General features: G+C 35.7%; 2 protein-coding genes across 10 annotated transcripts in view; both read right to left on the bottom strand.

Annotated features, from left to right (window-relative positions):
- Positions 1-13,475, bottom strand: part of drd4-rs (dopamine receptor D4 related sequence) — a 116,577-nt gene that overhangs the window by 79,409 nt on the left and 23,693 nt on the right. The window contains exon 1 of one of the 4 annotated variants that reach the window (XM_087246651.1): positions 1,093-1,173. The exons of 2 other annotated variants lie outside the window; for them this stretch is intronic. The gene's annotated coding sequence lies outside the window, so the exon portion shown is untranslated. Of the gene's footprint in view, positions 1-1,092; positions 1,204-13,475 lie in introns of those variants that run through there. One more of the 4 variants, NM_001012620.3, reaches the window with a different exon arrangement.
- Positions 12,142-13,357, bottom strand: LOC147844705 (uncharacterized). 6 transcript variants are annotated; one of them, XM_087248224.1, is made up of 6 exons: positions 13,186-13,357; positions 13,052-13,108; positions 12,917-12,970; positions 12,777-12,848; positions 12,512-12,544; positions 12,142-12,345 (listed from the first exon to the last, which is right to left on the bottom strand). In XM_087248224.1, exons 1-6 carry the CDS (start codon positions 13,257-13,259, stop codon positions 12,279-12,281), a joined length of 357 nt encoding a protein of 118 aa, XP_087104350.1. In that variant the 5' UTR covers positions 13,260-13,357; the 3' UTR covers positions 12,142-12,278. The 6 variants fall into 6 exon arrangements, with proteins under 6 accessions (XP_087104350.1, XP_087104349.1, XP_087104347.1 ...); XM_087248223.1 differs by having other exon boundaries at positions 12,142-12,390; positions 13,052-13,105; positions 13,186-13,350; XM_087248221.1 differs by having other exon boundaries at positions 12,142-12,390; positions 13,186-13,348.

A 13,475-nucleotide genomic window follows, 5' to 3' on the forward strand; every position in this document is an offset into this window, starting at 1 on the left:
GCTGTTTATCTGATGTGATGCAGTAGCCAACATGCATGTGGAAACAGTGGGCAGGGAGAAGCAGCTCATTTCTAAAGCACAGGTCAAGCAGCTAATCTGTCATCAGAGGTTAAAATAAGCATGTTTCGGAGGGCATAATACACCAAAGATTTATCTTACATCTTGTAAAAGGGGGAAAATAAGAAGCCCTTCAAATGGGAATCTGCTGTTAATTTACTCACATTGTAGAATGTGGTAGAACATTGAAGACAGACGATTTTTAGCTGAAACCATGTGGGCATTCATTAAATGGTTAGCACTTTGATAGTCAAAAATATATATGCATATGGGCAAAACCAAATTAATATTGCTTCTGAGCATACTTTAAAATCTTACTAAGAGAGTCTGTGCAAGTCACTGAACATTTTTTACAACATTATTACACTTAATCCACATTCTTGGCATGAGCATGAGCTTCCTGTCACATTATAAAATATATTAAACATTGACTATCTGTAAAGATTTAAAGTGAGTAATAATACTACAAAGCAATACTTTTAACATTACTCATAGTAAATAACACTTTTTGAACCATAATATAGTACTTAAAATAGTCTGTTGTGGTAATTATATCAATTATGTAGTAGCACAACTATTATAGTAAGATAGTCAACCAGGGTATATTTATATTTATTGTATTATTATTCTATTTATCATTATTGTATAATATTTATTGTATCTACTTACTGTATTTTACAATTTATCAGTTTACTAATAGACTAGTGTGCTGCAGCATTCATTAGCATAACTTATGCTTATAGTTGTATATGTTTCTGTATTTTAAGTAAAGTACATTACACGTTACAATAATATGGTAGAATTGTTAAAAAAAACACGATAGTATTTACTATAAATTACTACAGTATTTATACGTATGGGAAAAGGCTATTAAAAACAGAGATGCGTTTCCATGACGTAACTTAAGTAACATTTAATGTTAAGGTCAGACTATTAGCCTACTGTCAAGTGCTTTTGTTTTGATATCCATTAAACTCGGCTTTAACCATGGTATTGCTTTTAAACAACAGTTTAACAAACTTAACTGTCATGTACCTGTTTTGGCTCAAAGACGTAGCAGAAACAACAAACATCCTGCCTCTCCAAACAGCAAACAGCAGTGTTTTGTTCCTGACTGAATCAGTGCTCCAAATGAATCGAGTAAATGACTCGATGACTCACTAACAAAGATTATCTGATGAATTCGAAAACACTTCTTCACTTTGCTTGGGCTTATTCTCTTCATTAGAAGGCACCACAGCGGAAAAAATCGCCAATTACAATCGCAAATGTATGTTTTTCCACACATTCTCCAGAATCACAAGACAAAAATGACCACCTATCACTGTCGCCATCTATTGGCAAATCAATTTTGACTGCAAAATAAAAAAGTGAAAATTTGCTTTTATGTATGAAATTATATATATATTATATATAAATTATATGTTTACCCTGCTGAAAAAACAGCTTAAACCAGCATAGGCTGGTTGGCTGGTATTAGCTGGTTGGCCAGCGGGGTTTTGGTAATTTCAGGCTTATTTCCAGCCAAACCAGCTATGTCCAGCTTGAACCAGGCTGGTCAAGCTGGTTTTAGTTGGCTTTAGCTAATTATTTTCCAGTCTGACCAGCTAAGACCAGGCTGGAAATGACTGGAAACCAGCCTGGAAATGGCCAAAACCCCTCTTAAACCAGGCTGATCAACCAGCTAAATCCAGCCAACCAGCTTAGGTTGGTTTAAGCTGTTTTTCAGCAGGGTAGTGTTCAAAATCAAAACCGTTGTTCATTTTTTTACTTCATTTTTTTGCAGTAAAACCTTGGTCAATTTTCATAAGATCTGACATTTTTCATAAGTCTGTCTGAACTTTCCAACACTGACAAGCAGAATGATAAAACAGCAGTCTCAGTGGTGTTACATAACAAACATATGCATAAATATTGCACATCAAGATAAGCGTACACTCAACCTATCAAATTCAAGGACCGGAACTAACTGCTGTAGGCTAGTATTAATTTTAACAAACAAACAAACAGAATATAATTCATAATGTATTTCACTGTTTGTACTTCATCTGATGTTCAATGTTTGAAAGCATACTGTTGAGCTCCCAGTTCAGGGTGAAGATTTGGTCTAGAAGCCTATAATTAAGCAACGTAGCAGTTTCCTTAACATTTGGATGGATTAACTGCTTTCTGCATTGAAGGATGTGACTGTCGGCCAGGCCAACAGCAACACATGGCGCCCACGTTCATTTGTCGGCTTGGGTTTCTAGACATCTGTGGGCGGGACAGTAAAACACCTGAGGGGCAGATTTCTGGCTGGGAGCGGGCATATGTTGCACTGGAGGAGCAGAGTGACAAAAAGCGTCCAACACAGCTGAGAAGCGACACCCTGACATTTCACATTTATATTCATCTGGGCTCTGTAGGGAGATCACACAAAAGATGAAGATTGGGAGAGAGGCCACGGGCTCGAGCCTGGGGAGAGTAACAGAGTATTAAAGCAGATGAGTCAATAATGTGTGAAAAGCAGATGAATGTGAGGGAAATAAATGAAGAGATGCAGTGAAAATGAAAAAGGGATTATGTATTATGGAGCTGATGGCCTGGCTATGAGCATAAAAACAGGCCAATTTCATTTTATCAAGGATTTGTAATTTGCGCTCGCTGTTTACCGCCTCTTGTCCTCTGAAGGGAACAAGAAGGTGACATGATCCAGTGTTTGTCCCTTTCTTTGTCCTTGCTCTTTACAATTATATTGCTGCATTTAATTAACTCAGAATAACCTGTGGTTGAATTTCAATTCATTTTACATAAGTGCTGGGTGCATATGGATTATGTAATCTGATTACAAAAATTTAGTACTTGTAATTAGATTACATTACATTTAAAATACTATACAGATACTTTTTATTGATTACATGATGGGGCGACGCGGTGGCGCAGTAAGTAGTGCTTTCACCTCACAGCAAGAAGGATGTGGGTTCAAGCCTCGGCTGAGTCAGTTGGCATTTCTGTGTGGAGTTTGCATGTTCTCCTAACGTTTGCGTGGGTTTCCTCCAGGTGCTCCGGTTTCCCCAACAAGTCCAAAGACATGCAGTACAGGTGAATTGGGTAATTTTCTCAAATTGTCCGTAGTGTATGTGCGTGAATGAGAGTGTATAAATGTTTCCCAGTGATGGTTTGCAGCTGGAAGGGCATCCGCTGCGTAAAACATATGCTGGATAAGTTGGCGGTTCATTCCGCTGTGGTGACCACAGATTAATAAAGGGACTAAGCCAAAAGAAATTGAATGAATGAATGAATGAATGAATACATGATTACAATATGTATTCATTCATTTTGCTTCAGTTAAGTCCATTTATTAATCGTGGGTCACCACAGTGAAATGAACCGCTAACTTATTCAGCATAAGTCTTACATAACGGATGCCCTTCCAGCTGCAACCCACTACAGGGAAACCTCCATACACTCTCGCATTCACACTCATACAGACAATTTAGTTTATTCAATTGACCTATGCCATGTATCTTTGGACTGAGGGTGAAACTGGAGCACCCGGAGAAAACCCATGGGAACACAGAAATACTCCAAACAGAAATGCCAACTGGCCCATTCAGGACTTAAATCAGTGACCTTCCTGCAGTGAGGAGACAGTGCTAACCACTGAGCCAATCTGTTACCCCATGATTACAATATGATTCTTAAAATACTAACTTTCACAAATAATTGTTTCTAAAAATCTTGCCAAAAATAAATAAAACTTAGAAAGACTTTGGCATGTAGTGTCATTTGCATGTTTATTTATGCTTAAACCTGTTCTATGGGTGAATTGTAAAACTTAATATGACACGTTTGCATGTTTACCATTAATAATCACAAATTATTGGACTTAACTTTTGATTTTACATTACTTATGTCTGAATTAATAAACACACAATCCAACAGTTTGGGAAAATGTCATATTAATATATTATTATTAACTTCAAATTGTCAATAACGAAAAATGTTATGTATTTACTTTTTCTTTCTATTCAGATGAATGTGGTACAACAACATTTTTATGTGATGAAAAAAATGCTTTGTAAATGCATATAAACACAAATGTAGTCAGATATATTATCTAAAAGGTGTATTCTAGATGTTTATGCAATTATCATTCTGTAATTTGTCATCATTAATGAACAATAATGGCAAAGTAAACTACAGTACCAAGCACTCTTGAACATTTTTTGTAAGCAACCATCCCAAGTTCTCAAGTTAAGTCGCTCTCATGTTGGCAGAGACTTTAACATCCCAACAATCTCTGTGGGCATATGGCTCTACTTTGAATCACTGCATAATGTTTGCCATATTTCATATGTGGGAGAGACATCTCAGATACTGAGGAGGCTCGGTTGGCAGGGACATGTGTGTAGGGAGTGTGAAGGCATTTGGTCATTTGATTGTGAGCTGTGTGAAATCATTGCCAGGGTGGCTGACAGCCAGCTGCCTCTGTGATTCATTTGCAGAAATGAACTATAATTTGTTTCCATCTTTCACATAATTACCCCACTGACGGTCCAGGTTTATGACTGAAAAGAAAAGGGTACATGCAATTAAAGTCATGAAGATGAGCTTCGGTTGAGATCTACAAGAAATCAGATCGACATTAAAGATGAAACTGGGGAGGATTTGAGACTCAGAGAAAGGTGAGGTGAATTGAGACAAGATGAAATCAGACTAAACACAACTGAAGTAAGAAGGGAGAGAGAGATTACCAGGATGAGATTCCTGAGAAAGCTGAAGAAGAATCAAACAATCATGTTTCCAAACAGGGTAGTGGCACTTTGAGAGTTTTTTGCTCAACCTTAGAATCGAAATTAAATGTACAGGATAGGGGGAGGTCAAAGGAGGTGAGGGACACATCTTATGTGTAAATCTTCAATCAGAAGTGAAGCAGAATTTAGATTTGTACATCCCTTCGTGCCTTTTCAACTTGCAATGCTGCCTCAGAGGGCAACATTTTTAAGCTTTCTGATGCAACCGCATTATGACTTGTTGGTTCCTAAATTAGTTTTTTAAAGAATATCATGAATAAATCATGTGTGCTGTGTGCAGCGCTGTGTCTCCACTTGCTTTCTCCAGCTCTTAATCTCCTCTATCGCTTTTGATTTTGTCCAGCACTGGATCTTCAGTGTTTCTGCATGCTCCATTCAGCCTGAAGTCTCCTGAGTTCCCACGCAGCCTCCCTCTCCCACATCCTCTTCCAAACCCAGACTGTACTTTGGTCCAATCTCTGCTGGCTCCTGGCCAGCTTAATCTGGTGGTATGAATGGTTAGGGATCCCAGATTCCACAACTTCCAATGAAAACAAGAGTTGCACTGAGATAAAATTAGATTATGAGCAGGGCTGCCAATATCGATTTTGGGCCCTATGAAAGAATATTTGAGGTTGGCAGCTTCCGGTGAAGCTATCCCTTATTGGGAACACTTGTAAAGAGTGATGACATTAGAATGAAAGATGAAATTATGGTACCACAAAGAAAGAAGAAAACATCACATAACAATCATTAAAGGCTACAATGGAAGATTAGAGAGCTATGTCTACTCCAGAGTTCCCAAACTTCAGCCAGCAACCGCCAAAAAAACAATGTCAGTGACTCGTGACTCTCAATATACTCAGAGGTGGTTATAAATATACAAACCTTGCAAACGCAAAATGGCTCATACACATCAATAGGCCCAAGTCTATACTTTGTTTAAATTTGGAGAACGTCACTCGGAGAACATCTTCCATGTTCGTTCATGGCCTGTATTTAATGAAGTGAAAGTGTCAGAAAGTTTACCCTAGTGTCATGTAATCAATCTGCTGCATCTGGCACTATTGCTGTATCTTTAATTTAACATAATGAGACCCCAGGGGTCGCAATCCAATAGAAAAAAATGTGCTGTTTTATAACTATTACTATATTTTATCTTTTGTAGCATATGGACAAAATATGCTCATTCTAATAGTTCCATAAAACTATCATTATCCCTTGACCCCTGAGGGGTCCCGGCCCCCACTTTAGGAACCACTGAACCACTAGTCAACTCAACGGGCTAAAGATAGACCTCCTGCCCATGCTCAATGCATTATTCTTTGATTTTACTGTATCCTGAGGCTCTGTCATAGGTATTACTCCATATGGACTGACTTTTGCCATTACCTTGTGGTCGCGCACATTTCTTGAAACTGTATGGATGCAAAACTTTTTGAATCCACCAAATTTAAATACCTTGATCATTGCAGTCTGAACGTAGCCTAACCCAGTGTTTCTCAACCATGTTCCTAAAGGACCACCAGCTCTCCACATTTTGCATGTCTCCTTAACCAAACAAACCTGATTCAGATCGTCAGCTCATTAGCATAGACAGAAAGGCCTGTAATGGGTTAGACAGACAAATGAGACATCCAGAACAAGCAGTATTGGTGGTCCTTCAAGAACATAGTTAAAAAAAAAAAAAACTGGCTTACAACTGCACAGTACTTCAATGCACATTTAGCTCAATGGGGTAAATGTCATTGAAGTTGCTTAGGATAAGAAGTAGCATCTGCTTAGTGGCACATATCAGTAATAACAGAGACTTGTGCACTCTGCCCTACGTGGGTGAGGAAGGGGTTGGCTTGTTCTTTATAAAATGAAAAGGCCTTCAGTGACTCACGGCCAAGAGAGGCAGGTCAGTGGGTGTGAGCACAGACAGGTACACTCTCATTATAAGCCCTAATGATCATCCTTCATTGACTGCTCCATCAGGCAGAAAGTGATGAAGATAAGGAGAGAAGGATGGACTGATTGGGAAGTGAGACGACAATGATGAGGACCATCGACTAGGCATGGCTTATTTTTAAATATTGAGGATGTTTCTAGGCAACTCAAGTGACTGTCCAATGATTATAAGGAATCAGTGATCGTCATTTTAATCTGAACCTAACAAATTCTGATTACAGAAAAAACAAGCATGAAGTGGAAATATAATGTGTGGGAGTGGAAGAAACTTCCAGAACGTTTAGTTTCTCTCTGTAATTTTAATTTTAGTCTGCTCATGGCAAAGTTCAAAAACACTGAAATCTTTTCATCTGCATTTTCGGTAATGATGTGAAATTGGCCTGTTGGCTGTGAAATGTGACAGAATTCAGCTGTGATTAGGTGTGCGTTTGCGTGTTTATGTTTGTGTGCCACTCGTCCACTTTCGGAGCACAGCATGAGAGCGCCACTTTGTCTTAATCCACTTTGTGTTGACCTCACCATGGCATGAAAAGCTGTTGTTTGCCACAGTGGAAAGTAATCCAAACCATTAAAATGTGTCAGACTAACCTTAGGTTTATTGAAAGAAACTATTTAAAGAGAAGAATGAAAGGAGTAGAAGACAAGGTGGATGGAAGGAAACATTGCTAATCTCAGGGTCAGCAAATTTAAGCAAGGATTTTGGTTAACCTCTAATCCTGCCTTGTTGGATTGGATGGCTGCTCACATCAGAGCAAAATGGATTCTTGGAAATAAAAAAGAGGGCAGGTTTGTGTGAAATAATAGGGTACAAGAGTGTATTAACAAGATTAAAGTATACTTTCTTTTTACTCTGCATTTTAAGTGTGCACTGTGTATGGTGCATATTTGTCACCCTAATCATAATTAATCATAATCTTTATAATAACATATATGTGCACAGTTCACACACTGTGTTTTGAATGACTTTTTTTTGTTTTTATTTTCTTTTTTGAAATTTTTTGAGCTAATACTACAAGCAGTTTTGTGTTTAAAGATATCTAACATACCAAACAAATGTCTAAGCAAAAATGATGCTAAATTTGGGCTGTCAGTGAAAATCTAAAAGACATAAAACAATAGTTCAAAAATAGACTGTTCATCAAATAAACAGGAATGAATGACTGTACATCTGAAGTCTGTCTATTTGTCTACTTTTTTTAGCTTGCACACTCACAAAAATGCTTTTTATACAAACAAAAACATGCTTGCTGGGTGGCTTGGTCCTGTGCGTCAATCAAAAAAGAAACAAGAAACTACTGAAGACAAATGACAGCAGATTAAAAATACCAGCAGCTCTAGCTTAATACAAATAAGTTAACCAGATTTTTCAAAATAAATGTTATCAAATGGAGTATATGCTTTTGATTTTGACAATAAAATTGTCATAATGCTGTCTTATTAGATTATGTGATCCTGTAGTTGTACATGAGACCAAAATATTTTTTGAGGCCCCGTTTCCATTAGCCATTTTTATCGAGTCTGATTTCTCACACTTTACTTTACTTTCACTGAAGCTTTCGGTGTGAAATAATACGAAAAATCCATGTACTGTGCCTTACAAGTGAGCAGGAGAACAAGAAATTAAATGTATGTGGATGGCAAATTCAAATTTGATTGCAATTGTATTCTGGTACAACATAGTGATGTATGTATGAACAGTTTGTTTTGATCCACTTTCTCATAGCACATACCATACTAATGTTGAGGCATGGTCAAAGAGTCTTTTGTGGCTGTTGTAATCCCTTCGAAAATATTTTAGAAAAAATGTTTTATTTTAAAATATTTTAGACACTATTTACATCCTTATCATCCATCAAGGATACGTTAAAGCAAAATCTATTGTGACATTTCATCCAAAAATAAATATTTACTCCCTATTTACTTACCATGAAGAGGTTTATGAGCTTTTTTCTTCTGTTAAACAAACAAACAAAAAAATAAAGTACAACAGCAGTATATAGAAGTATAACTGCAGTAAAATAAAGGCAATTGCAAAATTGCTATTCAATGAAATATAAACACAGTTTAAATGCAGTACAATAAAGTTCAACAGCAGTATAAGTGGCGGTATACTGGAGTAAAAACAAGTAAATTCCATCTTTACTGCACATGTGCTGCTGTAGTCTAGTATGCACTTGTGTTCCAAGGGGTTTGTTCTTCAACATCTTCCAAGAATAGTTTGTACTTTTTTCATTGATTTTTTTTTTTTTTTGGATTCAATTTTCTTTCTAATTAGAATTTTAAGAGTTTATTTGCAAAAACAAATATTAAAAAATAACTGCAATGAACTGAACAATACAACAGCAGTAGCCTATATACATGGATAACTGTGGCAAAATTCAATGCAACTTCCAAATTGCAGTATAATGAGGTATGAACACAGCTCAGCTACAATGTAATAAAGTTCAACAGCAGTAAAATAACACTAAATAGTAACAAAAAAAAAAAAAAAAACACTAAAAAGTAACACTAAATAAACTGAGAGGGGAAATATAGTGATATGTTATATAATTTATTGCAGTCAGGAACATAAGTATTAAAAGTGCACTTTAGTTTTATTATGTATTGCAGTATTGTAGATGTATTTCTGTAGTCACTTATACTGTACCTCTGAAAAGTGCACTACAATATATTGTGATAATATTATTCAGTAAAACAACCGAAGTACTAAAACCTCATTTGGAAACTATTGTCCACCAAGCAGAAAAATAATTGTACTTCAGTTGTATTGTAATAGTGTAACGGCAGTTATACTGTAGTAGTATTTCAGTTGATTTGCAGCAGTAGTACTGCATTAAAGTAGTAGTATTACTTCAGTACTATTGCAGAAGTTGTACTGCAGTTGTACTGTACTTCAGTTGTATTGCAGTATTTATACTGCAGTTGGTTGTATTGTAGTACTTCAGTTGTATTGCAGTAATACTGCAATATACTTAAATAATGCAGTTTGTTGTGTCCAAAAAAAGTACTTTACAGAAGTTAACTAAAACGGCAGTATTCTTTAAAAAAATAAATAAATAACTGCAGTAATTTTTTGTGAGGGAAATGGAAGGCATTGATCCACGATTTTCAAAATATATTATTTTGTGTTCAACAAGATAAAAACTCAAACAGGCTTGGAACAAGTGGAGTATAAATAATTGATGATGGGATTTTTTTGAATACCCAGTGTAAATGTTGCCAAGGATACAAAACAGAGGAGATATCACAAAATTAATTTGCGTGAAATAGAGAGGGGTAATGGAATTACTTAACCTTTAATGTAACCCAAAAGCTGCTATCTATTTTTGTTACCTGAAATAAGTTTACTCTGAAAGTGCCAATCCATAATTGCCAAACAAATGTATGACTAAGGCTAATTGGACTAGCTTGGTGTCAGCTCTGATAAGTCTTAACAGTATTATGGATGTCTAAGTCATTGTCAGCACTTTCTGCAGAATATTCACAGCTATATGGCACAAGGTATGAAGGCTTCTTTACCTTCCTTTAAAGCATACGATCTTAAACTCAATTTCTTGAGGGCTGCAGTTCTGCGCAGTTTTGCTCCAACCCTATTAAACACAGTTGATCCAAATAATCGAGTCATAAACTGTGCTTGATTGGAGCAAAACTGTGCAGAGCTGTGGCCCACCAGGAATTGAGTTTGAGACCTATGCTTGAAATGTAGTTGATTATGCTACATTTTGTATCATGTTCACGTTTGATTGATAAGTGGATCTGATTATGAAGACCCTCTAAATAACTCAAGGTAATCACTGATAATGGTGTCTTGCTTGTAGGAGAACTCAACATTCAGTAAATCTGCTGGTCGTCAGCATCTGTGAGTGGCAGCAGAATTTTTGGACTCGTTCGGAAAGTGGGAAAGAGGGTGGAACTAATCGGCCAGAGCTCATTCTCCGACAGCACTCGTTCTCGTAAATCTGGAGTCTGATGCTTTCGTGGCTTTAAAAACAGACTTGTATTTTTGAAAAGAAGGATGTTGTTAGAGGCATATCATGGCAAGGTATGATTTAAGGTGACTCAAAAATTAAATTCACTTGATTTGTATCATTTACTTGATTCAAACCGTCTGAAAGACACAAAAGAAGATATTTTGAAGAAAGTTAGATAGCCTACCTGGTAACATTGACTTCCCTAGTTGTAGTTTCTTACTATGGAAGTCAATGGCTAAAAGTTTTTAGCTTTCTGCTTTATGTTTTCTTTTGTGCTCAACAAAAAAAAGCAACTTATAAACGCTTAAAAGCACAGCAGTAAATAATGAGTATCCTACATTTTCATTGTAAGTGTACTATCCCGTCAGAAAGTATTTATATTCATTGTCATTGTCATGGTCATGGTCCGCTGAAAGTAATTTGTTAATAATATTGGATGGATGCACTAAGGAGAATCATGACACCACCTTAAAAATTAGTTGAAGTTCAAGTTCCATTTATTTATAGGCTATAGCACGTTTCCAGCTGCCACAAGGCTGACAAAGTGCTTTATAGTGAAAAAATAAACAAACTGTATGGGCATAAAAAACAGCAACATTAAAATTAACCTGCAGCTTTAAAGTCAAACAGTTTTGTTTTTTGTTTTTTTAAATGATGTCTGTAGTGAGATAATGGAAAAAAAACATACAATCTTTGATTGTTTTACCTTTACCTCTGAGGTGGAAAAAGCTTTAAAAGTTGACGCTGTTATGTCGGAGCAGATATGTTTGACGATGTTTGATTATTTGCACATTTTTATATGGTGTCATAAACCTGACAACTAGGATATTGACACAGTTGCACAATGTTTGTGTCCACGTAAAGTGGTGAAATGTCCTCTAGTGCCAGCTGTGCCCGTACTTAGAGGGCATCAGCAATAAAGTCAAGCACTAACATGCTGGCAAAGAGCCTTATTGAATACGTCGCTACACATGGACAAATAATTAAACGTGGGTATTGTTCATGTTTGAACTCTAATAATAGATTACCCTCTTCTGGTAATCATATGCAACTGCAGCTAAGTATTTGTAGTTGTCACAATGACTTTTTACTGTATTTTCATAGATCTTTAGTGTACATAGCTTTAAATGTTTTTAAGAAAAGCTTTAGATTGAATTTTTGATTGAAGAAACAGCATGATTCTCGATTATCAATGAAATGTCTTTTAAAACAGAAGGAAATATATATATATATATATATATATATATATATATATATATATATATATATATATATATATATATATATATATATATATATATATATATATTGCTGTATTTGGTGTTGAAATTAAACATTCTGTCAAGCTAAGTGTTGATAACACATATTTCTACATACATGTGCTCTTTACACATCAACATATGTCAAGTTAAAATAAAATGCTTTTGAATATAGAAGCAATGTTAAAAGAAAAGGGATTTTTAGAAGCAAAATAAACTATCAAATAAAAGTAATACTTCTTCTGTAACATTTCTTTAAATTATTATTTTTTTCCTGGTCCCAATGCGTCTTCTGTAATTTTCCCTGCCGTCTCATCCCCGGACTGCATTCTGTCAACCAAATTATGCAAAGCACAGGATGGTAACCAGCAGAATCTGATGTAAAAGCAGAACGATTAGTTTACGTATAAATGCTAAATAACAGCAAACTGGGCTATCAAAAAATAAAATGCTTAAATTACATTTTAGTCTTGCAGTATCAAATAAAAACTCTCACCCAATATAACCGGGACCCGGAAACATATCATTTCTGTATAAGACAAACAAACAAACAAACACATGTTCAAACCTTTTAAAAAATATTTTATTAACATTAAGAATTGTTTGTAAGGATACATTTTTTTCAATTGGGTATATATTTCTGTTGTTGATAAATTAAGCACAAAATACAAAAAAAATGTCTGTTGTTTCCCAACCAAAAAAAAAATATTTCAATCATTCACACAGTTTCTGTTGTCAAACATCTGTAAGTCTGTTTTTACCCATAACCATTGGTCTCATTGTACTCTCTGGCCTTCTTGGCATACAGTAGACCCTCCAAATAAGTTCTCTTGCTGAACACAAACACAAGCAGGCTATGAATTTGAAAGCACGATTGCAATTCCATATAATAATACCTTACCTTTTGTTACTGGTATTGGGAAAACCAGAAGTATTGTTAAGAATCAGAGACGTGCTGAAAATTAACAAAGTAGGGTTTTTGTGAAGAATATTTAATTCATACTTGATATTATCTTAGCTTGTGTTTTCTCTATACCTGTTTGTGGAGTTCCTCTCTGTAGCATTGGTAGAAGTTTCCATATTCAAGCCACTGCTAATCAATACATATACTTTAATATGGTGAAAAAGGTTCATAAACAAAATACAGCCATAAAGGTATGAATATCTTACCTTGTGTTATTGAAAATGGGACGCCCAAAAGTGTAGCTGAGGATCAGAGAACTTAAAATCCAAACAGAAATCATGTTGTTGATCAAACAGCAGAACCGATTTACTGAACAGAGTGATTGTGAATAAAACAGAACAAAGTTGATCTAAGCTTATATTTCATCCTCTGTCCATTTAAAAGCTCTTTAATCTTTCAGGGATCTGTTTATGTGTGTGATTCCCACAGGTAAGAGTGGGTTTTGTCCTTGAATGAGACAGAAACACACACTTTTAAAAGATTAATGAGACCTTGT

This window comes from Danio rerio, chromosome 4 (assembly GCF_052040795.2).
Source record: "Danio rerio strain M-AB ecotype USA chromosome 4, GRCz13ab, whole genome shotgun sequence".
Taxonomy (NCBI): domain Eukaryota; kingdom Metazoa; phylum Chordata; class Actinopteri; order Cypriniformes; family Danionidae; genus Danio; species Danio rerio.